The sequence below is a fragment of the Melanerpes formicivorus genome, unplaced genomic scaffold (assembly GCF_026170545.1).
Source record: "Melanerpes formicivorus ecotype bairdi unplaced genomic scaffold, bMelFor1.0.p_v2 SCAF_1, whole genome shotgun sequence".
Lineage (NCBI taxonomy): Eukaryota > Metazoa > Chordata > Aves > Piciformes > Picidae > Melanerpes > Melanerpes formicivorus.
In genome coordinates, this window is record NW_027142353.1 from 28,998,882 (window position 1) to 29,025,205 (window position 26,324).

At 40.6% G+C, this 26,324-nt stretch overlaps 1 protein-coding gene across 1 annotated transcript in view; it reads left to right on the top strand.

The window, feature by feature from the left end:
- Positions 1-2,089: 2,089 nt before the first annotated feature.
- Positions 2,090-26,324, top strand: part of RFX8 (regulatory factor X8) — a 44,378-nt gene continuing 20,143 nt past the window's right edge. Inside the window, exons 1-5 of the mRNA XM_068137068.1 lie at positions 2,090-2,119; positions 15,301-15,424; positions 18,054-18,115; positions 20,374-20,460; positions 25,900-25,962. Of these exons, the coding sequence (XP_067993169.1) occupies positions 15,368-15,424; positions 18,054-18,115; positions 20,374-20,460; positions 25,900-25,962 (269 nt within the window). The 5' untranslated portion in view covers positions 2,090-2,119; positions 15,301-15,367. The remainder of the gene's footprint in view (positions 2,120-15,300; positions 15,425-18,053; positions 18,116-20,373; positions 20,461-25,899; positions 25,963-26,324) is intronic.

Consider the following 26,324-nt stretch of genomic DNA (forward strand, 5'->3'; position numbering starts at 1 on the left):
GCCATTATGTGTCAGGCTTGGATTTGTCACAGAATCACAGAATTGTCAGGGTTGGAAGGGACCTCAAGTATTATCTAGCTCCAACCCCGCTGCCATGGACAGGGACACCCTCCACTAGATCAGGTTGCCCAGAGCCACATCCAGCCTGGCCTTAAAAACTTCCAGGGATGGGGCTTCTACCACCTCCCTGGGCAACCTGTTCCAGTGTCTCACCACTGTTACAGTGAAAAACTTCTTCCTAACAGCTAATCTAAACCTCCCCTCCTCTAGCTTGGATCCATTCCACCTAGTCCTATTATCACCTGACACCCTAAAGAGTCCCTCCCCAGCTTTCTTGTAGGCCCCCTTCAGATATTGTAGGGCCACAATAAGGTCTCCTCAAAGCCTTCTCTTCTCTAAACTGAACAACCCCAACTCTTGTTAGTCTTACACCACCATCACTAGCCAGGGACAGTCTTCTCTGGCACAGCAGGGGTTACCAGGCTTCTTGACTACTTCACACAGACTAAGATAACAACTTAAGACTAAAGAAACCACTTGAGGAACAAATGCCCTGGTGGTAAGATACTGAAGGTCACATTCTGAGCCTGTCTATAGCTCTATTGTATTTGGATATCAAAGCAGATAGCTGAAGTATGCATGAGCATGCGTTCATTCACTAATAAGGGGTTATTGTAGTACATTTTCTCCTGACCCTTTTTTCTCCCCAGCTCAGTACTTTCACCCATGATGCGGTCCCCAAAAAGGTTAGGCTGATGCAGAATGATAAAACCACGCTCTAGATAAAGATGATGGGACTTGTCAAAGAGCTCAGTTTCCATGTGGTTTCATAGATGAAACAATCCAAATTTTGATGAGACCTCACCCAGAATTTGCTGGCTAAACCCAGTCTATTAGATGTTTTGTAATTAAAATACACAAAAGAACAGGATTAACTGGCAGAACATGAGCAGCTATCTACCCAACAAAAACAGACCACTTAATAATATTGCTACTAGTGAAAAATTACTTTGGATTTAACCATACACCTCTTATTTCCCAGCCTTTTATCAAAGGGCTGAGGATTTTTAGCATGCACTAATAGTTAACAAACTGGGCTTTGGGAGACTGAAAAAGCTTTGTCATATGCAAGCTCCAATAATCTTCCTTTCTTTCTAACTAGCAGACAGTGAATACTAACTCTTCTGTCATTAATGTGTTCAGCCGTCCCTTATTTGATGTTCTTCCCAATACCTTTGATTTCTCCCTGAAGGTGATAATCCACTCTTTAAGAGTCCTGTCTTATTGCATTCATTTTCGCATGAGCAAGAAGAAAGCAGAATCCATCAATCAAACCTGTGCAGAGCAACACTACGGACAGTAACTCTAGATTAAATTTCATTTTCAAACTAGAATTTGGCCCAAAGAAATCACAGCATTTTTTTTTAATGTCTTTTTATGTAGTTCTAAGACTACATTAAATTGCAGCAGATGTATCTTTGGGTTTTGCCTGGTAAAATATGACACTACTCTGGCCATCGCTTGCACTCTTTTAGCCCGGCTAAAGAGATGATGTACAAGGAATAACTCTACAAAAATGGTGCCAGTGGCTTCTGCTGTTTTACTGTGATCTTTCAGGGCAGCTCACCATTTATAGGAGTTGCTCAGGAGAACCTTTACTGGAGGTTCTTGGTTACACCCATCCAGGCTTCAACAACCTGTGGAAAAGAAGCTTCCTATTGATATGTTTTTGAGAACTGCTAACAAAGGATGGCAGCTGAAAGAAGCCCCAAGATGGAATGCAAAAAGAGAGCAGGGGGAGAGAAGTAATTTGAATGGCATGGAGGGGCTAATGATTTCAGAGATGGAAGATTCCTTCAGAAAAAAGAGGCATGGGTATCGCCCTTTATCATGGCCTCTAACTAAAATTAAAGAACTGTCATGAGAATAAGCCAAAGATCAGAGAGGAAAAAAATTGCTCCTGTGGAACTGCTGAGGCCTTTGTGGTCTCTTAATCGTTCCGCTCATGGAGTACAGCACTCCTGTCCAGTCTCTGCCTGCTGCTGATGCATCACTCCAGGTCTTGTTCCAGTAGGAAGTCAGATTATGACTGGACGTCCTTCCTTTGCATTTCACACTGGTAAATATTAGCTGTATGGAAAACATCATCTGAGTGTTAGGTACAAAATGAATATTGTATAGGCAGTAATACCACAGTAAGATTGACTCTATGTATTATGTATTTTCACTTGGTGATTTTATGTGTTTTGTGTTTTCACTTGGTCAAGCTATAATTCTACACAGATTGTGGCCATAACTATGATGATAACCTGCCTTTATCATACAGCCTCTGAAAAGAGGATGCTCTGTACTTCTTGAAATGCTTTAAGAAATGACTGTGCATAGATCAATATAATACTTAGTGCAATTTATACAGAGGTTTCTTTACTTGAATCCTTGAATTAGTGATAAATTTCTAGTGATAAACTACTTGAATCCTTAAATTAGTGATAAATTAGTTTCAGGGTAACTTCTGCAAACTAAGTGTTTGAAATGTGTTTTGTAGTTAAGAAATACAAAAAAAGGGGGGGGGGGGGGGGGAGGGGGGGGGGAAGGGAAGGTATGCCGTAAGATTATCCAAAATCATTCATATAGATCACTTGGAAATTAAATCATGCTGTCTTCCAAGAGTCACTCATGGTTAAAATGGTGTATCTTCCAAAACAAAAGCTTTGTGCATTCCCAACAATATATTAGCATCTCTTTCAATTAAGAAAACAATTAAAAATGTCTCTGTGGCCCCTAAGACTTCACATATGGAAAATACTTCAGATTCTAACATTGTTACACAATTGAAAGGGGAATAATCCACTGTCTTCTTGATTATTTTCAAGATAGCAGCAAAAACACAGTATCAATATTTGAAAATTCAAAAAATATACTAAAATTGGGCATTTGCTTTTAAAAAATACACCATACTTCCTAAGTTTTAATTTGGAGGTTATGCTATCCAATAATAGGAAACTCTAATGGATAATTACCCATCCTACTGCATAACATAAAAGAGCTTAATAGATAAGATATTATCCCATCTGAAAGTTCTGTAGCTGAAGCTTTTCAACTGATTTTTGTCATCTGTCAAAAACATTTAAGAATTACAGGAGAGATTTTGTTTTGTCATGTTGGAGTGCACTGAAAGAGTGCAGTTCACAGAAAGAGTGATTGGGCATCGGAATGGGCTGGCCAGGGAGGTGGTGGAGTCACCATCACTGGAAATGTTTAAGAAGAGACTGGATGAGGCACTTGGTGCCATGGTTTAGTTGATTAGATGGTGTTGGGTGATAGGTTGGACTTGATGACATCAACGGTCTTTTCCAACCGGGTTAATTCTGTATTCTGCATTCTGAAACAACGAAACATATTCACAAGATACTGGCTTCTATACCTTAAAAGTGAAAAAATCTTGAAGTGTTGACTAAGTTTTCTTTTTTATACAACATGTTTGAAAACAAGAAGTATCTTTTATACAACGGGTTAGAATTCCCCATTTGCAATTTTAATCTTGTTGAAGTTGACAAATATGAGGATGATAAAGTGGAATGATTGTGATCTGTGACAACTTCTCTTGCACTGTATCCTAGAAGTTTTCTCTAATCAGTTCTAAAAGTTTCACAACTTTAAAAGTTTCAAATTAAGAATCAAATTATTGTGTATAGTTGGACATTTACAGCATTTCTTTATTCATGAAAAGGTAAATTATGACAAGTAATGAGAGAAATTGTTTGGTCCTAAGCATTGTTTGGCAAAGCAGAAAAAAACCTAAATTAATCAGTGGTACATGTTTGCTCTTCAATATCTATCTACGCATTTTTGTTTTGGCAAACACCATTCGATTGTTTTCTCAGAAGAAAAAAGCTAACTTTTGGGGAAACATTAAGCATTGCTGCAGGTTTGAAATATGCTGCAAGGCTGAACCTCTGTTGCTTGCATGAGAAATACTGTACACTGAGAAATTCTGAAGAATTGAGTTTTGTCTATTAGTATTCCTGTGGCTCTGTCTTCTGTGATGGAAAGACGGTCACACTACCACTGGCTGCAGTTGCACTGAGGCTGCCAGAACAGAGTAGCTGTTTGAAAAAGTTGCCTTGGTTTAGATTTTAACATTCAGCAGTAATGTAATTCAAAAGTAAAATGCAAAACCCATCCCCATATGGGAGGCTCCAGGTGTAGTCCTGCTTAGTAACTAAGCAACCACATCCTGCATCTCTAACTCACGTGAGGAACTTCACAGAGGCATTTTATTATTTTTTTTAATCAATTTTACCTTGAATCACCTGTAGATCCACAGCTCATGTCTGAAATGTGCTTGTTACAGAATTGTGAATTAATTACTTCAGTGAATAATTGCAGGTCTGCAGATTATCTGGTTTATGAGTTTTGTAATCCAGATTGAAATTTGCAACCAGGAACGTATCTTCTGCAGTAAATCAAGTGACATCAATTTATGCCCCATACATCTTTTGATCTATATTGATACAGTTTTCTGAATTTACAAGTAGAGTGTGAGTGCTAATTGTTCCGCTGACTGTAATATTGCCAAGCTTTTTTTGGCTTTATCCACAAGGAACGTACTATTTGATCTGAATAGTTATTCAAAACAAAGTCAATAGAAAATTCTGAACTGCCTCTTGGTCACCCAACATCTGAATTAAATGTTTGCTTCCCATGGGCAAGTCACATGGGAATTCTCACAGACAAGTATTATGCTAGTAAAGCTAGCCTGATCACATAGTCGTAGAAAATAAATATGAAAGGATTACAACCACAGTTAAATAGGAGTTAGCTTTTGAATGCAAATGAGTATTTAGCCTACACAGTCAGTTCTAGTCCTTGCTCATGCAAAACTGCAACAGTATCAACCTTATGGCCAGGCCCATGTTACAAATAGCACACACCTGGAAAAAAAAAAAAGAAGTTTGCAATGGTGTAAATGTTCATTTAGCAGCAAGGAATGTATTCATAAGTGTCAAGAAGGATGGAGTGTAGCTCAAGATCAGGATCAGAAATCAGAATATTGACTGGTCCAGAGACCCACCAGGGCTGCTCATACTCCAAACCCCCCAAAGGTCCTTCACATCAGTGCAAAGCTATGGGGTCAGAGTATAAATGTGCAAACTGCTCAAAAGGGAATTTCATATCAGGTGTTTCACAAAGGTTGTTTTGTAATCTATTACAATGGAAACAGAACATAAATTAATATAAAAGACATCTCCTCCTTCTAAACCATATCAGTGTAATCTACTTTGTTTAACTGGGAAAAAAAACACGCTCTCATTCGACCAGAGCAATTGTTCCGAACCTTCATTCAACTTTGCATTTGCTGATTGTTTCAGATCCAACACAGTGTTTGTGGGCTATCTATATCTATATCTATATCTATATCTATATCTATATCTATATCTATATCTATATCTATATCTATACCTATATCTATATCTATATCTATATCTATATCATCTATATCTATATCTATATCTATATTCTAGATGCATCAGCCAGCCTAAGAAAAAGATACTATTTTTTTAATAAAATTTATTTTGGCTATGTCTTTAAACTGCAGCAGCTACAACAACGTAACTGCTAGCAGTGTAAATTCATGTTGTACTTATTGGAACAGAAGTCAAACATAGACAAGTCACAAATGCTTCAACTACAATTAAGAAAGAGACTGTGCAGTGATCATGGAATAAATTAGGTTTCCGGGGGTGTCTGGAGGGTGTCTAGTCTACCTCCCTGCTTAAAGCAAGGTCCTGGTGGATCTGAACAACTCAGATGGGTCCTGGGACTTTCACATTTCATTATTCCTACAGTGGTAATGGGGATTCTTGTTAAGTCTGTCAGAGTGTTTTCTCTCTCTCTCACATTTACTTGTAATCTCAGATACATATATTTAATTAAAATATTTTTTATATAACTAGAAGCAAGGTATAAATCATGGTATCTCCTGCTACATTTTCTAGTCTGAAGGATAAAGTAAGACTTGTAAAATAAGAGGAATATAGGGCTTGCAAATATGAAATTTGGAGAACACTTATACAACTACATACAGTTTTAATCATGTCACCGCTGACACTACATGTGTACAATATTTTTTTGATATGCCACTTTGGCCTAAGACATTCAAAAGGTGAGAAGATAAAACCACATCACTCATATAATACATGCTTTACCTTCAAAGCACTACTGAGGCAGGATTTTTACTTTTTATAATAGAAGTCATTCTCAGAGTAGATTAACTGTTAACTGCCTCATGATTTAATTATGCCAAAGTTATTATGCTGAATCTTTCAACACACACTTTCAAGAAAAGTAATGCTTAATCTGGCTAGTTAAGTGACACACTTTAACCTGTCACTTTTACTTTAAAAAAAAAAACAAAAAAGAAAAGGAAGGAAAGGAAGGAAAGGAAGGAAAGGAAGGAAAGGAAGGAAGGAAGGAAGGAAGGAAAGAAGGAAGGAAGGAAGGAAGGAAGGAAGGAAGGAAGGAAGGAAGGAAGGAAGGAAGGAAGGAAGGAAGGAAGGAAGGAAGGAAGGAAGGAAGGAAGGAAGGAAGGAAGGAAGGAAGGAAGGAAGGAAGGAAGGAAGGAAGGAAGGAAGGAAGGAAGGAAGGAAGGAAGGAAGGAAGGAAGGAAGGAAGGAAGGAAGGAAGGAAGGAAGGAAGGAAGGAAGGAAGGAAGGAAGGAAGGAAGGAAGGAAGGAAGGAAGGAAGGAAGGAAGGAAGGAAGGAAGGAAGGAAGGAAGGAAGGAAGGAAGGAAGGAAGGAAGGAAGGAAGGAAGGAAGGAAGGAAGGAAGGAAGGAAGGAAGGAAGGAAGGAAGGAAGGAAGGAAGGAAGGAAGGAAGGAAGGAAGGAAGGAAGGAAGGAAGGAAGGAAGGAAGGAAGGAAGGAAGGAAGGGAAAGAAAGAAAAAGAAAGAAAGAAAGAAAGAAAGAAAGAAAGAAAGAAAGAAAGAAAGAAAGAAAGAAAGAAAGAAAGAAAGAAAGAAAGAAAGAAAGAAAGAAAGAAAGAAAGAAAGAAAGAAAGAAAGAAAGAAAGAAAGAAAGAAAGAAAGAAAGAAAGAAAGAAAGAGAAAGAAAAAGAATGAAAGAAAAAGGAAGAAAGAAAGAAAGAGAAAGAAAGAAAGAAAGAGAAAGGAAGAGAAAGAAAAAGAAAGAAAGAAAGGAAAGGAAAGAGAGAAAGAAAAGAAAGCATCTCTTTTCACAGTAAAGTCTGTACTTATTCTGGTGGAGAAGGGAGATGTTTCCTCTCTTTTCAAAATTTTTGTAGCTGGACTTTACCTTGAGCATATTTCAAAGCTGCCCTTAATGTCATTCCTTCCTTCAAAATTAATTGATTCATTGTGTAAACATTTCAGAGTGTCAGAGCTACTGTTTGATCTACCAGCCTCTGAGATTGGTGAAGTTTTCTGTCTGATTTGCTACTCTATTGTAACGAAAAAAATACTTTTTTTCAGTTCAAATTACTGTAATATGCAAACCAGTATCACTATTTCAGAGTTTATAGCATAGCCATTAATAATAGACTGTACTATTAGACAGAAATTAACTCAATTATACATGCAGGATATAAAAAAAACCAAACCAAAACAAAACACAAAAAGAATAAATGTAAGAAGCACAATAAAATGATACTTAGACTTGGAGGAGCAAACATAGCATCTTCTGCCAAGCATAAATGAAGGACTTGCTTTCTCCTACAAGCATTACCTCATCCACTTCTGGACATATCTCCATCTTCATGAGTCACCATAAAAGTTGTTTGGCTGTCTTCAGTAGGTCTAAAGAGGGAGAAATATAAAGCACGGGTGTCACCAGCGCATGGTGTAAACCACAGCCCTCAGCTCCACAGTCACCCTCCTAGAGGTACTGCAGACACAAGGGACCACATAGGGTGAATAGCAGAGCCCTGTGGGATGCACTCAGATCAGGACATAAGGGACATGATCTTGTTCCCATAGACTCTACTATCCCTTGTAGCAGGACCAAAAGCAGTCAAAGAACATGCTGTGTGTCTTCATTGTTCATCCTAGTCGAAGTGACATCAGTAGCCAACACTGCCCTGGGCATCATCTAGGATTAATGTTTTTCCCAGACAGACTTAAGTGTTTCAGTTTCTGTGTAGAAGAGACATCCATCCAATCTTCCCACCAAATGGTTCAAAACTGAATTATTTCCCACAGTGTAAGGACTGGAGAGATTGTCAATGATTGTCCCCTATCTCAAATCAACAGACCCTAAGCCTTTCTAAAGGCTTCCACTCTTTCAAGAGATCTTAATCATGCAGTGATTGCACTGTTTGAACCAGTTCATTCTAGTCCTGACACATCCCAATTTACATACTATTTTGTGTTCTCAGCTCTGTCATTAATGTTTAATGCCTTAATTCAGCCATCAATCCCCACTCTTCAAGACGATTCAGCTAAGTACCTATTAAAGTTAAGCACGTTCTTAAATGATTTGCTGAAATGAAGCAGTCTTACACATTTGCTGACATGCTTTGCTGAACTGGGTTTTCATGTACAAGAGTTCACTTGCCATAGGCACTTAAGAGAGGAGCCGTCCACCTCCACATGTGGACTGTAATAACAAAACATGTGGCTTGTGAAGGACATGGAGTTTTCTATAATGTCAAGTCATAATATTTAGGAAGGTGCTTGCAGTTCTGATCTGGTTTCATTGCTGCTCTAAATATGACAACAAGGTATAATCTTCTGTATTTTCTGAATTGTGACAAAATATTTATTTCAAACTAAAGTTTGAAATATAGCTATGACTCTGAAGATCTCTATTCACAGTAAATTGATCAGATCAAGGTAATGCCTGATTGTTGGCATTATTCAGATCTCAAAGGAAGCAAAAACCTTTGCACAGATGTAATTTTGTCACTGGCAGTTCAAATAGTAAAGATAAAAAAACAACTATCCAACCAACCAAACAAAATGTAGTGATTGATTTCTCAAAGCACAATATGCACCAGGACTCCTATTCCAGCACTGACCAAATTCTTTTAGCTTTTCACATGGAAAATTTGACAGCATGGTGCTCCAGAGCCTTGGTTTGGTGGCTGACAGAGAAGGGATTTGATTTTCAGTTTTCACTTTGCAACCTCTTTTATCTATTTCTTTCTACAGGAGAATTAATTAAATAATACCATGGAGGCCTTTACAGCTCTAGGGGAACACCGAGTTTATTACAGTCACATATTTTCCTTCCTTCTGGTAGTGGTGGAAACCACGGATTCACTTGCTTTCACGACTGTACTTTAGCTTAAGTGCTTAAAGCACTTATTTAAAATACCTTAAGTATTTCAGAGATGTTAGCACTTTACTGTTCCTTTACAAGACAGGTATCATCAGCAAGAGCTCTTACATGGTCTGTTTACCTCACAAGGTACCCACTTTCCCCTTTAATAGATGGCGGGGGGTGGGGGAAGACAGTAATCTGAAGAGTCAATTTTCCCCTGAAAACACTCATTGCAACATTGTGGAAATGCATGTTTCCTTAAAGTTTGCTCTAAATTTGTCCTAATTATGGTGAAAATAGTAGGAAAGCAGCTTCTTTAGCATTCCTTTTAATCAGTTCACCCATACTCCTAATTTAAGGTCAAGGTGCATGTTCATCAAATACTCTTTCATTTTACACAAGGACTATGTCCACGACAGTAATGAAGAGCTTTGCAACTTTCAGCTTATGCAAGAATAAAGACTTACTACAACTTGACCTAGTGTACACCCACCCAGTCCTATCTTTCTGGATTAAATTGAAGAACCATATTTCAAGTTTTTGATTAAATTCTACCTGGTATTTAAAACCAGAATCCCCTTCCCTCCCACCCCTCAAAAAGTATTACCTTTCTTTGAAAGGTTGAAGAGACATTTTCTGAAAAACCATAAAAACCCCAATCAAATAACAGTAGAGCCAGTATTTGAACAGTACACAGGTCCAACAATCTCATTATTGTGATGCAGAAACTGGCCAAAAGAAATTCCTTAACCTACTTTGTATCTCCCAAAGCTACGGACAGTAACTCGATAGGGGGTTTTGTGTAGCATTTGCTTCCTTTCATCAGATTTTTTTTCTGAGTATTAGGTGTTGTCCAGGGACTTTCTGATCTGTGTGACTTTCTTCAATCTATCATCACAGAAATAGTCCATTTACGATTTCCCAGTTCCCAATAAGTTGTAAATGCATTTTTTCCTGCTGAGACATCTTTTGGCCCAGGAAGCCTCACAAAATTTGTGGAGTTCCAAATAGTGCCAAAAAGTCAGTTGCTGGTCATGAACTTTGAGAACTATGACCAGGACTCAGAAGCACATGCAAACATGTAAGTAAGCCAGTTGCTGAAAGCAGAGATGAAGCACATGTAAGTGGAAGGCACTCCTATAGCTGTAGTATGGACTGGCAAACCTGAATCAGCAGTGAGTGTGCCAGGCAGCATCTACTGTAAAGTCCACCCCAGAAGCTCTGAGTGCATGCAAGGCAAGTCTTACAGTTGCTGCAGTATCACTATTGCTGGTTCTTATGACAGCTAGTTTAAGGTAATTTCAGAAAGCTTTCACTCCACAGTATTTGCAAGAGTATTTGCAGTGTAAGCTAAATGTCCCATGGAGAAGGTCAGTAGACTGTGGAGATACAAAATCAAGTCCAAGAACTGTTAATTATCGAGGGAAGCTTCCACAGTTAAGTAGAATTATTGATGACAGATTCTACTCAATGCAATGTGTATACTAAACTGTATTTTGAGCAGATACTGTTTTCAAGGTTTTGGCTTGGAGGCCTGTAAGTGAATAGCATCTTCCCATGGGGTTCTCAACACAGCACGAGGCACTACAGATTAAAAGCAGCATGTATTATACATGGCATCTGTGTGCACTGCTCCTCAAAAGCAACTTGCATGGAGATACCAGAAAACCAGCAACCTTCCACCATAAATTCCCCTTTCCTGGTCCCCTGTTCCCCTCCACTTTTAATATTGCTGTCTACTGACACATTAGCTTCGGTAATCTTGCCGTAACAAAGCAAGCAAGCCAGTCTGCTTCATACATGGGCTTTCAGCAGCTAATTAACATAAAGAAGCCATGGGAGTTGCCGAGAAGCTGAGCTCTGATGTAACCCAATGCCATCCACTAGGAAGCTTTTAGACGCTCCAGCCATACATAATTTATGTTCACCCGTCACATGGCCGTAAAGCTCATTTTGCATAATGGATACTCGCAGTGGAAAAGTGCTTACAGGGTTTCAGTGGAGCAGACAGCCCTTTCATCTGTCTATATCAAAGATAAATTAAACAATTATGGGAGTTTACAGCATTCTTGTAGAAAACGCTGAAAATAATGTTTTAAAGGCGTGCAAAATTTATTATTAAGATGGCACTTGTGACATTCAAACTTACTGCCGCACAACTGTTCGCTTACACCTCCTTCTGGCGTCTTTGTACCTCTTGATGCCCAGGCAAGTAATTTTCTCAACTGGTGTTCTTTAAAATAATAAAACCCAACAAAAACAGAAGAACAAGAAGAAAAAAAAAGCAGCGTATTTGGCCACAAGGGCTGCGCCGCGGCTGGCGTTTGCCCCTGAGATGCAGGTCGCCCTTGGCTGCGCCAGGCGGCGGGTGGGAGCCGGGCTGGGTGCGTCGCCGTCCCGCGACCGGGAACCGGCTTCGCCAGCCGGTACCCAACGGCCGGTACCTAACGGCCGGTACCCAACAACGGCCGGTACCCAACGGCCTGGCACCACCCAGCACACGCATAGCACGGCCTGGCCCGGCATGGAACCGTCCGAGATGGCCAGGGACAACCGCACTGTCCCGCACTTCTCCATCATCTGCTGGTGCGTGCTGCCCCCTTCCTTCCCTGCAGCCGGGACCGAGCAGCTGGGCAGACCCTGGCTGAGGGTGGAAGGGGCGAGGGCTGCTGTTCTCCCCTCCTCGCCGTGGGGCTCGCAGGAACTGCTGGGCGGCCTCGCTACGGGGAGGGTAGGAATCTGACCTGTGACACCGCAGTTGCGTTGGGTAAAGTCTGGTTTGCTGCAAAGGCCCCTTCATCACAGTGGTGCATAAACGATGCCATGAAAGCAGGGAAGTTTCCCTCAAACTCCACCTCCCACCACAAATCTGACTGCTGTGGAGGAAAGGGTGATTTGTCTCAGCCTACTCACTCACTGCAATCTGGCCACTGAGTTGCGTTCACTTGAGGTGATGCTGCAGAGCAGCTGGTGAGGAGCATCCCTGGCTGGACTACACACAGTTGGCATGCTTTTACAGCACACCTCAGGTGGCTGCAAGGCTGCACAGTTGGTGGCATGTTGGCATTCAGAATGATGCTGAGCGCCTGACTTTCTCCCAGGTTATGTTTCCTTAAGGTGATGGTAGCAGTTGAACTCCTCAGTGAGATATTTCCTGTGGTAGAATAAGGTTGTCACCATCATTTTCTTGGGCTTTGAGAAGAGTGTGATCTGCTGTGTAACAGCCAAAGGGAAACCATGGTTTCTCTTGCATCCAAAAACACAGATGAGTCGAACTAGTAAATAGTGCCAAAGTACATGCAAGATAACTTTTAATGTGACAACAAGTAGTCTTAAATCTTTTCTATTCCCTCCTCTCAGTAACATCTGCACAGTGGGAGTTAGTCTGTGCTTTTGCTGTGACACAGATACTACTTCCATTTTAAAAGGACTGAAGGAAGAGATTCATTCAAGGTCATCCAACGTGTTTAAGACACTCTGTAAAACTGAACCATAACCAATCACTGACAGGGTGATCTGATGATTCTTTTCATCACAACAACCTTCCAAATCACCATTTTGTGTTTTAACAATTCTTAAATATGCAGCTTCATGTTACAGTTGGTGCATTGATATCAAACTAGACTTTGATGGTTTAACAGCATACATGCAAACCTGTATAATGCAAATGGTTCATGTATAGCAGGTGGCAAACTCCAAAACCTGAAGTCTGTGTGAGGTCCTAGAACTAATCAGACAACAAACCACATAGAAAGCATGGATAAGTAGCAGATAACTGGAGGAGGTCTTTCCCTGTGTGATTTTTCTTTAAGCTCCATCTTCCTCCCTTGTCACCTTTTCCTTTTGATTTTATTGTCTTTATTATGACTTTTGGTTTGAAGTGTGCCATAAACACTCACGTTTTGGGAACCTTGGGGCTAATGGGCAAGAGGATGAGCACTATGCTCTCTTCTGTGTGGATTTTCTTTCTCAATAGACAACATTTTTACATTATGTGTCAGCACTAAGAATGTGTTTGACTTGTAACTTGAAAAAGGATTGCAGTCTAACAGATGACAAATTCATGAAATTTAATTCCCATATATTTTGTCATTAAATAGTTAAATGGTGAGGAAAAAGCTACTGGCAGAAAGTAGGTACTGAGGCAGGAATTAATTTCTGCTGCACTTCCAATGACTCTTGTGATGTTATATTAAGGATGAATTTGGTCTTTGGTTTAATCTCCTCTGGGACTACTCAATTACAAAGGGGCTTGAGATAGTTGCTCTAGAAGAAACAAGCATTTCTTCCTGCTGGGAGGCAGGGCTCAGACAGGGTTCTCATCTAAAATAAATTTTACTTATTTTTCATCCCCCTGATGGGAATCATAGAATGCATCCTGTTGGAAGGGACCCCATTAGTGCACCAGATCCCCTATTTTTGGTGCAGGTTGTCCCCACTCATGTCTAGCCATGAAGCTTTTGCTGTTGGGTGGTGGAGCTGGAAGTGGTGAGAAGCTGGCTGAGAGCCCAGAACAGCTCAGCACAGTGCTTGGCAGCACCACCCTCTTGAATTGTTAAGAAGATGGGCTCCTAGGAGGTAAAAGTGAAGCATTTTGGAGCCTTTTCTTAGGGAGAGGAAAACCTGGGGGATGCCGTCAGCGTTCTTGCTTGGGGAAAGGGCATGAATAAAAGGTGAGGCAGACATCCTCAGGCTGCACAGTTATCATGTTCTTGCTCAGTCATTTCTAGCAAGCCAGTTCACCAAAGACTTTATCCACTCTCTACTGCCAATGCAGGTAATACAGAAAGATAAATGCTGGGCTCCCAGAAATCAGGCTACTAATGAGAGAGGGGATGATGATTTCAAATCCAACTGGCTTATCTCACTTCATGATTATGAAAAGTCTGCTTTCTCAACTAGCTTGATTATCAGTAAAGACACAGTGAGTAAATGGCACTGTGCTGCAGTAGCATTCAGCTGATAAATTAACTAAACATGCACAAATCATTTGGTATAACGGAAGCAGAGTCACAGTGAGAAAACACCTTCATATGATCAAGTGTGTCACGCTTTCCAGATTAATCTCTTGCTTCTTTGCTTCAGCTTTGCATGTGTATTTGTGCTGCAGAAAGCAATTCTGATATTGAAACCACTGGCATTATATCATAATTAAAGTTTTGGGGGGGTGGGTTTGTTTGTTTGTGGGTGTTTTTTGGGGTGTTTTGTTGTTGTTGTTGTTGTTGTGAGGGTGATACCTTAGGCTAATAAATAAATAAGTTTACACCCTCCTCACCTTATTTGCACAAGTAGTTGTATTTACTTGGCAATGAAATTATGATAAGTGGGATGAAAAAGGGATTTGGCCAGAGAATGAGCATTTAAACATCTAAACCTGTTACAGTCCTGGCAGTTCTGTTACACAGTAACTGTAAATTAAAATCTATTCTCTTATTTACTTGAGCTAAAATCAGTGAGGCTGTATGAAAACAGAACTTGGTCTTTCATAGTTTGGGCACTGACCATCCCAAAACATCATTTTAGATGGAAAAATGTTCCCATCCTTATCTTTGATGTAGTGAACATCTCTGTAATTAGGAGTTCAAAGTTATACCCCGTTAATGAGATGCTAATATTTTGTGTATTTATGTTACTGTTATAATAACAATACTAAGTTGTATGTTTTTATTAAAAAGTATGAAATATATTGAATTTCTTAGCAGACTCTCACATGACCTCTCTTACACTCTGGAAACCAGGAAAGTAGAACATAAACCCACACATAGAATATACATAGATATATAAGATGTGTATTTTTTTTTCCCCCAGAATGCATATTACCATAAAAGCAGGTGGGGTTGTTTGGTTTGGTTTGGTTTTGGTTTGGAGTTTTTGTTTGTTTGCTTTATTTTATTCTACATTCCATAAAATCGGAGCAGCTCTCATAGGGTACACTGTAAAACTGGTGAGCTTTTTACAATCACAAGCTAACAATTCTTTCTGCTAATTCTGACATAAAGTGATTGATGTTTTTGTTTTAAAGGATAGCTGATAATTTCTGTTGGTGTGAAGGATGCACTATACCCCGTTGGCTACTATATGAATTATATATGGAAAGCTGCGGTCCAGAGCCCGAGTATCGAGTAAATTCAGCCACTTTTGGAAAGGTACAGAAGAGATAGGACATATAAGATAAGAAGCAGAGATACCAGAACAGAAAATCTGATAATCAAATATATATGTCAAAAGAGATTAAGTAACAAAGAAGAATGAATCTTTTCTAATGTATTTCTGGTAAGATCTAATGTATGCAATGTTATCCTAGAGAAAAGAATATTCTTTATGGTGAAAGTTTACTTTCTTCAAGGACCTGGTGTAACTTGTACTAGAAAAGATTTATTTTGACAATATAGTTTTAAAAGCTTACCAGGGTAAACAGTACAAGGTTAATAAACTCATCCTGAGGAGCTGACTCTTCTCTCCTTAGAAGACCCACCCCAATGATTGTTACATAATCTTATACTTCCCTTTTTAAATATACTTACAAAGATTTTTTTCTCCAAACACATTAAAAAAGTTGTTACAGAATCATCCAAGCAAAACAAATGCAGATGTAAAACCCAATCTCCTTCAAACGGTTCCACTTTTCCACTGTGTAGAAGTGGATAGAACTCACAGAGCAACTGCAACTCAGAAACCCCAGCTGCAACAAACACTCATAGCTATTCAGTTTTCTTTAACAAATTAAGGCAGGCCTTGTGTAAGAATGCCTTGTGATTATTAATTGCTCCAACCTTTTTGTTCAGAATTTCCTATTTTTACTGATAATTTTGTTCGATTAGTGCCCATGTTAAGAGATACCACACACTGTTTTAACACAACATAGTTTAAGTAGAAGTTGTACCTGAAATCGATTCCATTTATGCAGATAACCTCATTTTAGAAATAATTTATCTCAATTCAGCTGAATCTAATTTTTTTTTTTAACTGGATAAATTGTATCATCTTTACTTAAGATTTGATTGAGTGATCCAGCGTGATTTATTACCGTAGCTTAATGGATCATCAGCTAAACCCATGTGTAGAATTTGCCTGATAATCTCTTGGTAGCCAATGGAGTACATACGATTCCTCTCAACCTAAATGAGTCATCTCAGACAGTGCTTTGGAACTACCTGTTGTTTTTTTGTGTCTCCATTGACTACCAAGTCTGCAGGGACTAGCTTAGACAGCTATACCTTGTAGCCACATAGGTAAAATTAATCCCATCCTGTCTGCATGCTTTCAGGCGCTCTGGCATGATTGAGTTGCCATCTGTAAGCAAGGCCTTTTTGTGGTTGAAGTTAATACATTTTACTTTTAAATTGGGACAGGCATGGATGAAGCGTGAGTCTGGTCATGCAGAAGGGCTTAGCTGATGAGCCATAGCTGCTATAGGCTGGTGCTTGCAAATGTTTGCTAACAGCCTTAACTGACCCAGTGTCTTGCAGTGCAAATTAACACATCCCAAGTGAGCGAGCTGGCATACAGCTCCCCAGTGGTTTGAAATGGTCTGTCCTTCTATAGCAGGAGATAGGACTGTGAAGCAAGAGGCTTAGGAGGGCAGGAACTGCAGTAACCCTGGTTTGAACTAAAGGTGTACATGTAATCAATTACCACAGCCTAGCTAATGGGCTGAGCTATTAATAATTCATCAAGCTATAGTAACCTGACCACATAACATGAGTGTGGACTGTAAGGACTTTTGTAGTCAAGCCCTGTGTGAATCAAACTGTGGTGATTTAAGACACTGCTAATCTCATCTGACCTATCCCTCTGCCCAAATACACCATGCCACAGAAGCCCTGGTTTCATAGGATGCCTTATTTGGCATTATGCTTAAACACCAGTTTGAGAAAGGGGACAGCTGGTGAGGGTGAGTGCAGAAACGTGAAGAACAGAACCACTCCAGCACCATTAAAACTGGAGGTGCACATTAGTCTGAGCTGAGGAAATTTGCTCTTTAGCAGGCCTTTGGGCCAGCAGAGTGCACTTTGCACAGAGTTCAAGCTTTGTGCTTCCTAAGCAGAGACTCTCCTCACTCCTTGCTAAAGCTGCATACTCTGTCCTTGGTTCCTGCTGCATAAGAAATGTTAGCTCCAGCTGTCCTGAGTTAGTCTCTGTCTTCACAGGACAGTTCATGCAGAATAATCACAGTGAAGTGGATTATTACCCTGACAGTATTTTACTACTCTGCAGGGCCTAACCTCGACAAATGCTGCATGACCTCAGTTCACATTCACCACTGAGGTAGTCAAAAACGTTTTGCAGCTTGATGATTCAGGTCCTTTTAAAATAAATAAATCAGGGCCTATTCTGCAAGTACTCCTTACAAAACTGAGCAGGTAGGCAAAGTCCTTTGTGCAAGTTCTACTCAAATAAGCAAGGCTTGCAGGACTAGCAGAGTACTAGGGAATCATGGCACCTCCAAGTTCCCAATCTGATATATCCACCCAACTGTGGGTGGTCTCCTGTTGTGTGCACTGACTGTGTTTCAGTGCAAGATAAAACAGACTACTCTAAAAAATTTCTTACCTGAGGAAGGTAATCTCTTAAATTGCTTAGCTTTGGATCAGAAAAAGAAAAAAAGGCGTGTTTGAGTTCAGTGCAGCAGCTACCATTTGAGAGGCAAGAACAGCTATTAGCCTGCAAATGATGGAAAGCAAAAGAAGCAATTAATGAGAACAAAACATAGCAGATATGTTTTTGTGTTTTAATTTGCCAAATGCCTCTAATATTCTGTTTGGTTTTTTTCAGCTTATTAGATTAGTTTTCCCAGGTCTAAGGACAAGAAGACTGGGCAAAAGAAGAAATGCCAGGTATTTGGCTTGCTTCCTCTGTTTAAATAAGTTACTTATAACTGTTCTAATAAAATTTAAAAATGGATAAATGTTCAGCTTCAGCAGTGTAACACAGCAGCTGAATTGTTGGCTGCAAATCTGCAATGCATTGCAATATCCAGAGTGATTTGTGACGTCATGAAGTATGTTAAAATACAGTTAATTCATGAAAATCACCACATCAGAGCTGCTTTGGTAGGGCATGAATTCCAGATCAGACTGATTTTAAAAAAAAGATAAAATTAGTGCTCCAATTTGTACTGGCTATTATAGCATGGTTTGCATGAGGCATCTGCCAGACATCACAATCTTACTCAGAGCTTGAGACACAAGGTCAGGAAAGCCTAGCTCCGGGATGCACGGGAGTGCCAGCTGTGATTGACGTCTGTGTTGTGCTTTTCATCTTTGCACATATCTGTGGAGTGACACAATGTGTAAGGGTGGTCAACAGAAATGTCGTAAACAGTTTAAAACCATTTAAATCAGACCATCTCAGACCTTCCCCCTGCATTACTTTATTTTCCCTCTTCTCTCTTAAAGCACAGAGTTTGATACTTTTGCATTGATTCAATGTCCAAACTTATAATCACACTCTAAATATCCTTACTGGGAAAAAAGGATGTTTTAAGGGCATTGAGACACAGTAATTTTACAAGTATTTTGAGCAGCTGTCAAGTACTGGCTTTGAGACTAACATGCCCTTACTTGATTTGCAGCTTTTCTCCACTAGTCTGAACCTGCTTTCAGTTTGATCCAGTGAGATATTTTATTTTGGGAGTGCCTCACCACAGACACTCCTAGGCTTCTTGTAGCTGACAGGATTTGGGACTGGGCGTGACAGCCCCCAGCCTCCACGCTCTCACTTTCCATCAGCAGAAGGTTACCCTCTGCTGGCGGCCTCAGACCGCTGCACTGCTCCCCTGGCTTCCCAGTGACTCAGCCCGGGAAAAGCCAGCTGGGTAAGCAGGGACGGCGATTCTGACTGCTGGTGACTTGAAGTCGGGATAAACCTTAGAGAAGGTGTGACAGGTCTCTCTTTAGCTTGATATGACATGGGTCTACAAGAAAGCCAGAGAGGGATTTTTCACAAGGGCATGTAGTGATAGGACAGGAATTAATGGCTTTAAAATGAAAGAGGGTAGGTTTAGGCTCAACATAAGGAAGAAGCTCTTTACTGTGTGGTGTTGAGGCACTGAAACAGGCCACCCACAGAAGTTATGGATGTCCATTGCCTGGAAGCGTTCAAGGCCACGCTGGATGGTACTTTGAGCAGCATGGTCTAGTTAAAGATGTCCCTGCCCATGGAAGGGTGGTCAGAACTAGATGATCTTTGATGTGCATTCTAACCCAAACCATTCTGTGCTTCTATGATACTATGAGCCATCCAGTCCCTAAGCTATTGTGAATGGCTGCAGAAACATTGTGCTAAATAATTAAACTTCCAGAGGGATACAGGGACACAGAGGGATACAGAGATACAGAGTGTCAGCTGACACTCTGGTCCCTGACTTCACTAACTGTGCTTTACAAGTCTGTTGCATGCCATTCACTGGTTTTTTTTTTGTTTGGAAGGTGGTGTTATTCCAGGGCAAAAAATGTTAAAATTTGTTTGTAAAGAGCATGTGCAATTATCTTCTGTAGGAGTGTAACAGGTTAAAGTGAGCCTGCCTGTTTCCCTGCAACACAGAAGTGAGGGAAAATAACACACAAAAAACTCTGGGTTGAGATAAAAAGAGATGAGATTAAAAATTTTGCTGAGCAAACCAGACAATAATAATACAATGCACAATTACCTTAGTTTAGCCTATTTGGAGAAACAAAAGTGCAGCATAAACCAGAAAAGCAATAGCATACATCAGAAAACCAGGGAACTAGCCAATTCCCACCCTTCTTGCCACTGTTCCCACCACCTGAAACCTGGAACCCAAAAGCAGCAACTAGAACAGGAAACCTCTCGTGTTACAATCTGAACTTGAAGCCACATAATACTTTGCTTCAGCCAGCACTTTTATTTCGAAACTGACATGAGGCAGGATGGTTTTGAGTAACAGCAGCAAATATTCCACTTAACCCATGACAAGGGGAAAATAGATTTTCAACAGAATTTGATCTTTTTTTTTGTTTAACTAGAATAATCATCTGCTTTCAAAGGAGGATTGTGAATTATTTGCTGACTTGTTGAAAATCATATGGTTAGAAGTTAATTTTTTTTTTTTTTTTTTTCATTTATTTCCTAGGTATCATTACGCTGGGATAGCTGTCAGGGAGAATTCCTCCATTTACGCACGTTATTGCTTTCTTCTCTCTGAAAAAGATTATCACAGGTTTGTTTTTCACAATGTTTTAACCGTAAAATGCCACATGACAGTCTATGTGTTGTCTGTACATAAATGTCTGTAAATCATTTGTTGAACATTGACAACAGTATTATATTTTTATTATTATTATGTATACTATAAAAGTGCCATTAAGTGCTGCACTGTAATAGAGAAGCTCCATTTTCATAGTTTCATAGTTTCATAGTTTCATTCAGGGTTGGAAGGGACCACAAGGATCATCTAGTTCCAACCCCCCTGCCATGGGCAGGGACACCCCACACTAGATCAGGCTGGCCAGAGCCTCATCCAGCCTGCTCTTAAACACCCCCAGGGACGGGGCCTCAACCACCTCCCTGGACAACACATTCCAGGGTTTCACCACTCTCATGGTGAAGAACCTCCTCCTCACATCCAGCCTGAATCTCCCCACCTCCAGCTTCATTCCATTCCCCCTAGTCCTATCACTACCTGAGATCCTGAGAAGTCCTTCCCCAGCCTTCCTGTAGGCCCCCTTCAGATACTGGAAGGCCACAATTAGGTCACCTCGGAGCCTTCTCTTCTGCAGACTGAACAGCCCCAACTCCTTCAGTCTGTCCTCATAGGAGAGGTGCTCCAGCCCTCTGATCATCCTTGTGGCCCTTCTCTGGACACGTTCCAGCACCTCCACATCCCTCTTGTAATAGGGGCTCCAGAACTGGACACAGTACTCCAGGTGGGGTCTCACCAGGGCTGAGTAGAGGGGGAGGATCACCTCCCTCGACCTGCTAGCCACACTTCTCCTGATGCAGCCCAGGATCTGATTGGCTTTGCGGGCTGCAAGTGCATATTGAGAGCTCATGTTGAGCTTTTTGTCCACCAGCACCCGCAAGTCTCTCTCCTCAGGGCTGCTTTCCAGCCAGTCACTGCCCAGCCTGGATTTGTGCCTGGGATTGCCTTGACCCAGATGCAGGACCCTGCACTTGCTCTTATTGAACTTCATGAGGTTGGCTTGTGCCCACCTCTCCAGCCTGTCAAGGGCCCTCTGGATGGCCTCCCTTCCCTCCAGCGTGTCTGCTGCACCACACAGCTTGGTGTCATCAGCAAACTTGCTGAGGGTGCACTCAATGCCACTGTCCATGGCACCCACAAAGATGTTGAACAAGACAGGTCCCAGGACTGATCCCTGAGGGACTCCGCTTGTCACTGGCCTCCACTGGGACATGGAGCCATTGACAGCCACTCTTTGGGTGCGGCCATCAAGCCAGTTCCTTATCCATCTAGTGGTCCACCCATCAAACCCATGTGTCACCAGTTTGGAGACCAGGATGTGAGTTTGGAGACCAGGATTTTGGAAATGTGCTCTGCCTAATCCAGCTTTCTTGAATTGGACATTTTAGCCATGTCAATCTAAAGAGCAGGAACTCATGCCAAACCTAAAAGAAGAGCTTAATATAGTGAGACTCTGAATAGGACCTCAAATAAACATATTTCATTAATTACATGATATTGTAGCACCTTCCATATTAAACAGTAGGCTGAAGAGGCATGTAATAAAGTATAAATGACTGTGCTGTTTTGAAGAGTCTTACACACAGTTGCATTACCTGGGTTTTGAACTACTTGCAAATATTACAATATCAGAAAATAATTCATTAAAGTACTTTGACAGATTAAATTGTAGACATAAGTATGGTATGGTTGTGGGCAGGCAAGAAGAGTTCTTAAGGTTAAGCTCATGGTTGAAATAAACAACAGATTTGCACTTCTCCACAGAGGGAAAAGAAATTTAAAAAAAAAAAAAAAAAAAAGAATAAGAAGGAAAATGCTGCCACTTTGTAACAGTTTGTGGTAGGTTGAAAATTCCCCCCAAATAATAAATTTGTCATACCAACTCAGTTGGAAGCCAAGGAAAGCTGTATTTACAAGCAAAACTACTATCTACAATGAAATGCAATGAATATGTACAAATATACAATATTTACAGATATTTACAATCATAAACAGCCCAAGGACCCCCATGGCCAAAGAGCAGGGGAGCTGCAACAGCCCCTTTACACCCCTGTACAAAAGGAACAAGAGAAAGGAGCAGAGGGATGTTAGACTTAGGCAAAACAATGCAGCCAAGGACAATCAGAAGCCAGCAGAATCACAGAGTTAGTATCTCCTAGCCTGAGGAAGCAAGAAGAGAGAATTTGTTTATATCACTAGCTTAAGCACATTGTCTTTCCAATGGGATTTTTTAGAATTATCATTATTTTCCTTTTTACACCCAACATTGATTTATTTACATGTTCCTACTTTCTGTTCAAGATCTGTGAAAAATTATTAAAGCATAGCCTAAAACTACCACACAGTTTTACACTCCTTTTAAATGCACAGGAGAAGAAAAATAGGTGCAGCCTATGCCTTAGATTTGGGAGACTATGCTCATAGCATCACACTCTTACAGACTTTAATGTGCATATGAATAAATTCTGTACTTAGGTTTCCCTTTCTTTATATGCAGATACAGTATTTTTCTACAGCATGAATGTTAGAGGGATAAAAGTCAGCCTTTCAGGTATCAGATATTCTAGTGATGCTAACTGTGTTTCGGTGTATTTGATATTTTCTATTATAGTTACTGAAGCTTAGGCTCTGCAAGACCTTGGAAAAATTATACCCATAGTTTTATTGCCTATCTCCACAGGCTTTATAGCAGGAGGGTTGCAGAAGTTCATAGAGTGAACACAGTAATGGATAGTACAGGGCAGAGGATCAGGTTCAAGTGGCAGTTGGTTATTGTAAGACCAAACGAATTTTTCATAGGTCACTCAAGGCTCATTTCCCATGAGATATTTACTGAAGTGATAAACCTTACTACCCATGCACCCAGCATAACCAGAACAGGCCTAAGATTTGACATCTGTAACAAGGAAGGGCCTTGGCCTCTGCTGAAGTAACATCACATGTGTCTGGCTTTCTTTGCTGGTCTTTCTTTGTCAGGGAAAGAAGGGTGTTTCCCCGCCAGTGTCCCTTGAAACCAGCAATCTTGATGGACATAGTAGGAGAGCTGCTAGTTCTGGTCATAGAAGAGCTGAAAGAGACCAGAACAATTTGACTTGTTGCTCATTTTCCTCCCAGAGTAGAAACATGAGGAAAAATTACAAAAAGTAAGAGGAACCGAAGAAGTAATGTTGACTAATTGCAGAGCCGGTGCAGAAACAAGATGTACAGCCACTGCTGGAAGCCTGGAGCAGAGCTTGTGTCCTTGGCCCTCCTCACAGAAACAAAGCCTGTTTGTTGATGGGGTGGGGAACACACCACAGGCTGTGTTTAACTGTAAGGGAGTCACTGCACTGGCTGCAGGCCTCCCTGTGCTTCTCCAGCAGCTGCCAGAGGGCCTACCCAGACACCTACTTCTGAAAAACTGTATTTCACAGAATGTTAGGGGCTGGAAGGGGCCTCAAAAGATCATCCAGTCCAACCCCCCTGCCAGAGCAGGATCACCTATACCAGATCACACAGGAATGCATCCAGGCAGGTTTTGAATATCTCCAGAGGAGATTTAATATTTAATTTGGAGGTGTATTCAAAGGAACAGACTGACATCAAACAGTCATCTAGTGATCTTGATCTGGTTTCTTGAGATAACTTTTCAGATTTAAAAACAAAACAAAACAAACAAAAAAATCCAACAAAAATCAAATTCAATATGAGATTGTATTCAGACAAAGATCATATTTCTAGTTGCAATGAAAATGTTTTATCTACAAAATTATATTGTCTAATGCTTCCTTCATCTAAGACAGTTATAAGTCACTAAGTTGTGCAAAGCTAGATAGCTGAAACTAGAAGTTTCCACTCTCAACCAGAGTCCTTCTCAGTCAAAAGTCCCTATGCCAGCATGCATGCCTGCAACACCTGGGCAGCTGAGTGTCAGAATTGTTTGTCTGATTAGGGACTGCGGGGGAAAAAAAAAAAAAGGAAAAAAGATAAGAAAACAGACAGAGAAGTATGAATAGTACAACTCTGAAAGAAATAATTAGGTCACATGCAGAATAAGCAGCAGCCTCAACCAAATAAGTGAGATGGGTTTTTCCCATCTGTATTGAGTTTGGTACATGCTTTGTAAAAAATAGGAAAACATCAGGAAATACCTCATCTTTACTGTCCTCTCAGAAGAGTTCAGTACTTTTTGAAATCAGAATTAAGTTTTCATGATCCAATAACAATGATAAAGCCAGTAATAATAAATTCCAGATTTTTTTCTGTTAGAAAAAGAATAATGAAAAGTCTTCTACCTGCAAGAACAAATTTTGTTCTTGCAGAGGTAATCATATAATTGCAGCTTGGGTATTTCATCCATAATTTCTCAGCCCTTGAGAGTGTGTTGGTGTGGAAATTTCCAAATTACAATGAAGATGATTTTTAATACACTATTTCAGTGCAGTCCAAATGCTGGTCCGTGGACCAGTTCCTACTAAAGAAAAATAGTTCTCTGTCATGTTGCCATTTCCCTCTGGCAGATACAGGGGATGTCTGTCTGAGTACTGAACATGTCCTCAATAACTATTACTCCCTCTCATGTCTGAATCGAGTGCAATATGCAGATGCTTTTTCTGTTGCACCTACCTGAAGGGAAAGCAGAACACACAATCCAGCCTCAGCTGGGCAGCTACCCAGCCTGTGGGCTGATGAAGAGAGGAACAGTTTCAAAACTCTCATCCAATCTGTCTGATTGCAGAAAAGAATATTTCTTGATCATATTGAGATAGTCAACAATTGACACAGTTCTGGTAGTGAGGAACTAGGCCAGTAACAGATCTGGCAGGTTGGGAGCTATGCTCATTGGGGTCTGTGTTGATAGGTTGGACTCGATGATCCTCGAGGTCCTTTCCAACCTAAGTTATACTGTGGTACTGTGATACTGTGATAGAAATGGTAGTAAGATTATAATAGTGTGCTTTTGACTACAAAGATGCATTTGTCTTTTCACAGTTAGTGGGGCCTTGAACTTGGTTGCCTGGACTGGAATGTGTTTCCCTGAGAAGTGATGAGATACTCTTATACAGCACCTGTGAACTGGTTCATTTAAAAATCTTAGGGTTTTTGAAGATATGTGTACCACAGCTCTGATAATGATGTTATGAAAGTTGTGTAAATAAGGTTCTTTTTAGTGATGCAAATCAACAAATTTTAAATAAAAAATCTGGTATGATTATAACAAATTTGCTTTTCTAATCTGACAGTCAATTGCATGCACATTCACCACCCTCTCTCCTTTCATTTTTCCTTTGTCCTTCCCTTTCACCTCTTTTGTTAGTCTTTTTGTTATCCCCACCATTCCATTTCCCATTTTAGCTCTAGTTCCCACGTTACAGCATCATCCAAACTCTGCAAAAGATATGGTGAAAGTCCTTGTGATTTTGCTGTCACCCACTTCTCTCACCCACCTCCTCTTTTGTGTGTCTTGCCTTAACCTAGGCACAGCTCTTCAGAGGAAGCAAGCAGCTCTGCTTGGCAGCCAAGCACTTCTGCGGGCAGTAGGTGAGTCCAAACCCCCTTTATTAACCATGGGAGGACACAGATGTTAGCTGTTCATAGTGATTTACACTTAATCATCACTGAGCTCCCAGCTGGCTGCTGGGGCGCAGGAGGACCCATGCAGTACCCCTTCTCACACCTCACCATCCCCATGGTTGGGGGAGAGGGGGAGCCAGCCTACCAGGGGAGCCAGCCCACTGGAGGAGAGTGATGCTGATATGTGTTGCCATAGTAGCAGCAGCAGAAGATACAGCTGGCCGCCTTCTCAGGGAGAGCAGGAGCTGGAAAATACTCATTAATTTTGTTTCACAGGCTTTAGAAATCTGCAGGAAAGACCCATTTGAAAGAAGCGTTATGAAACATCT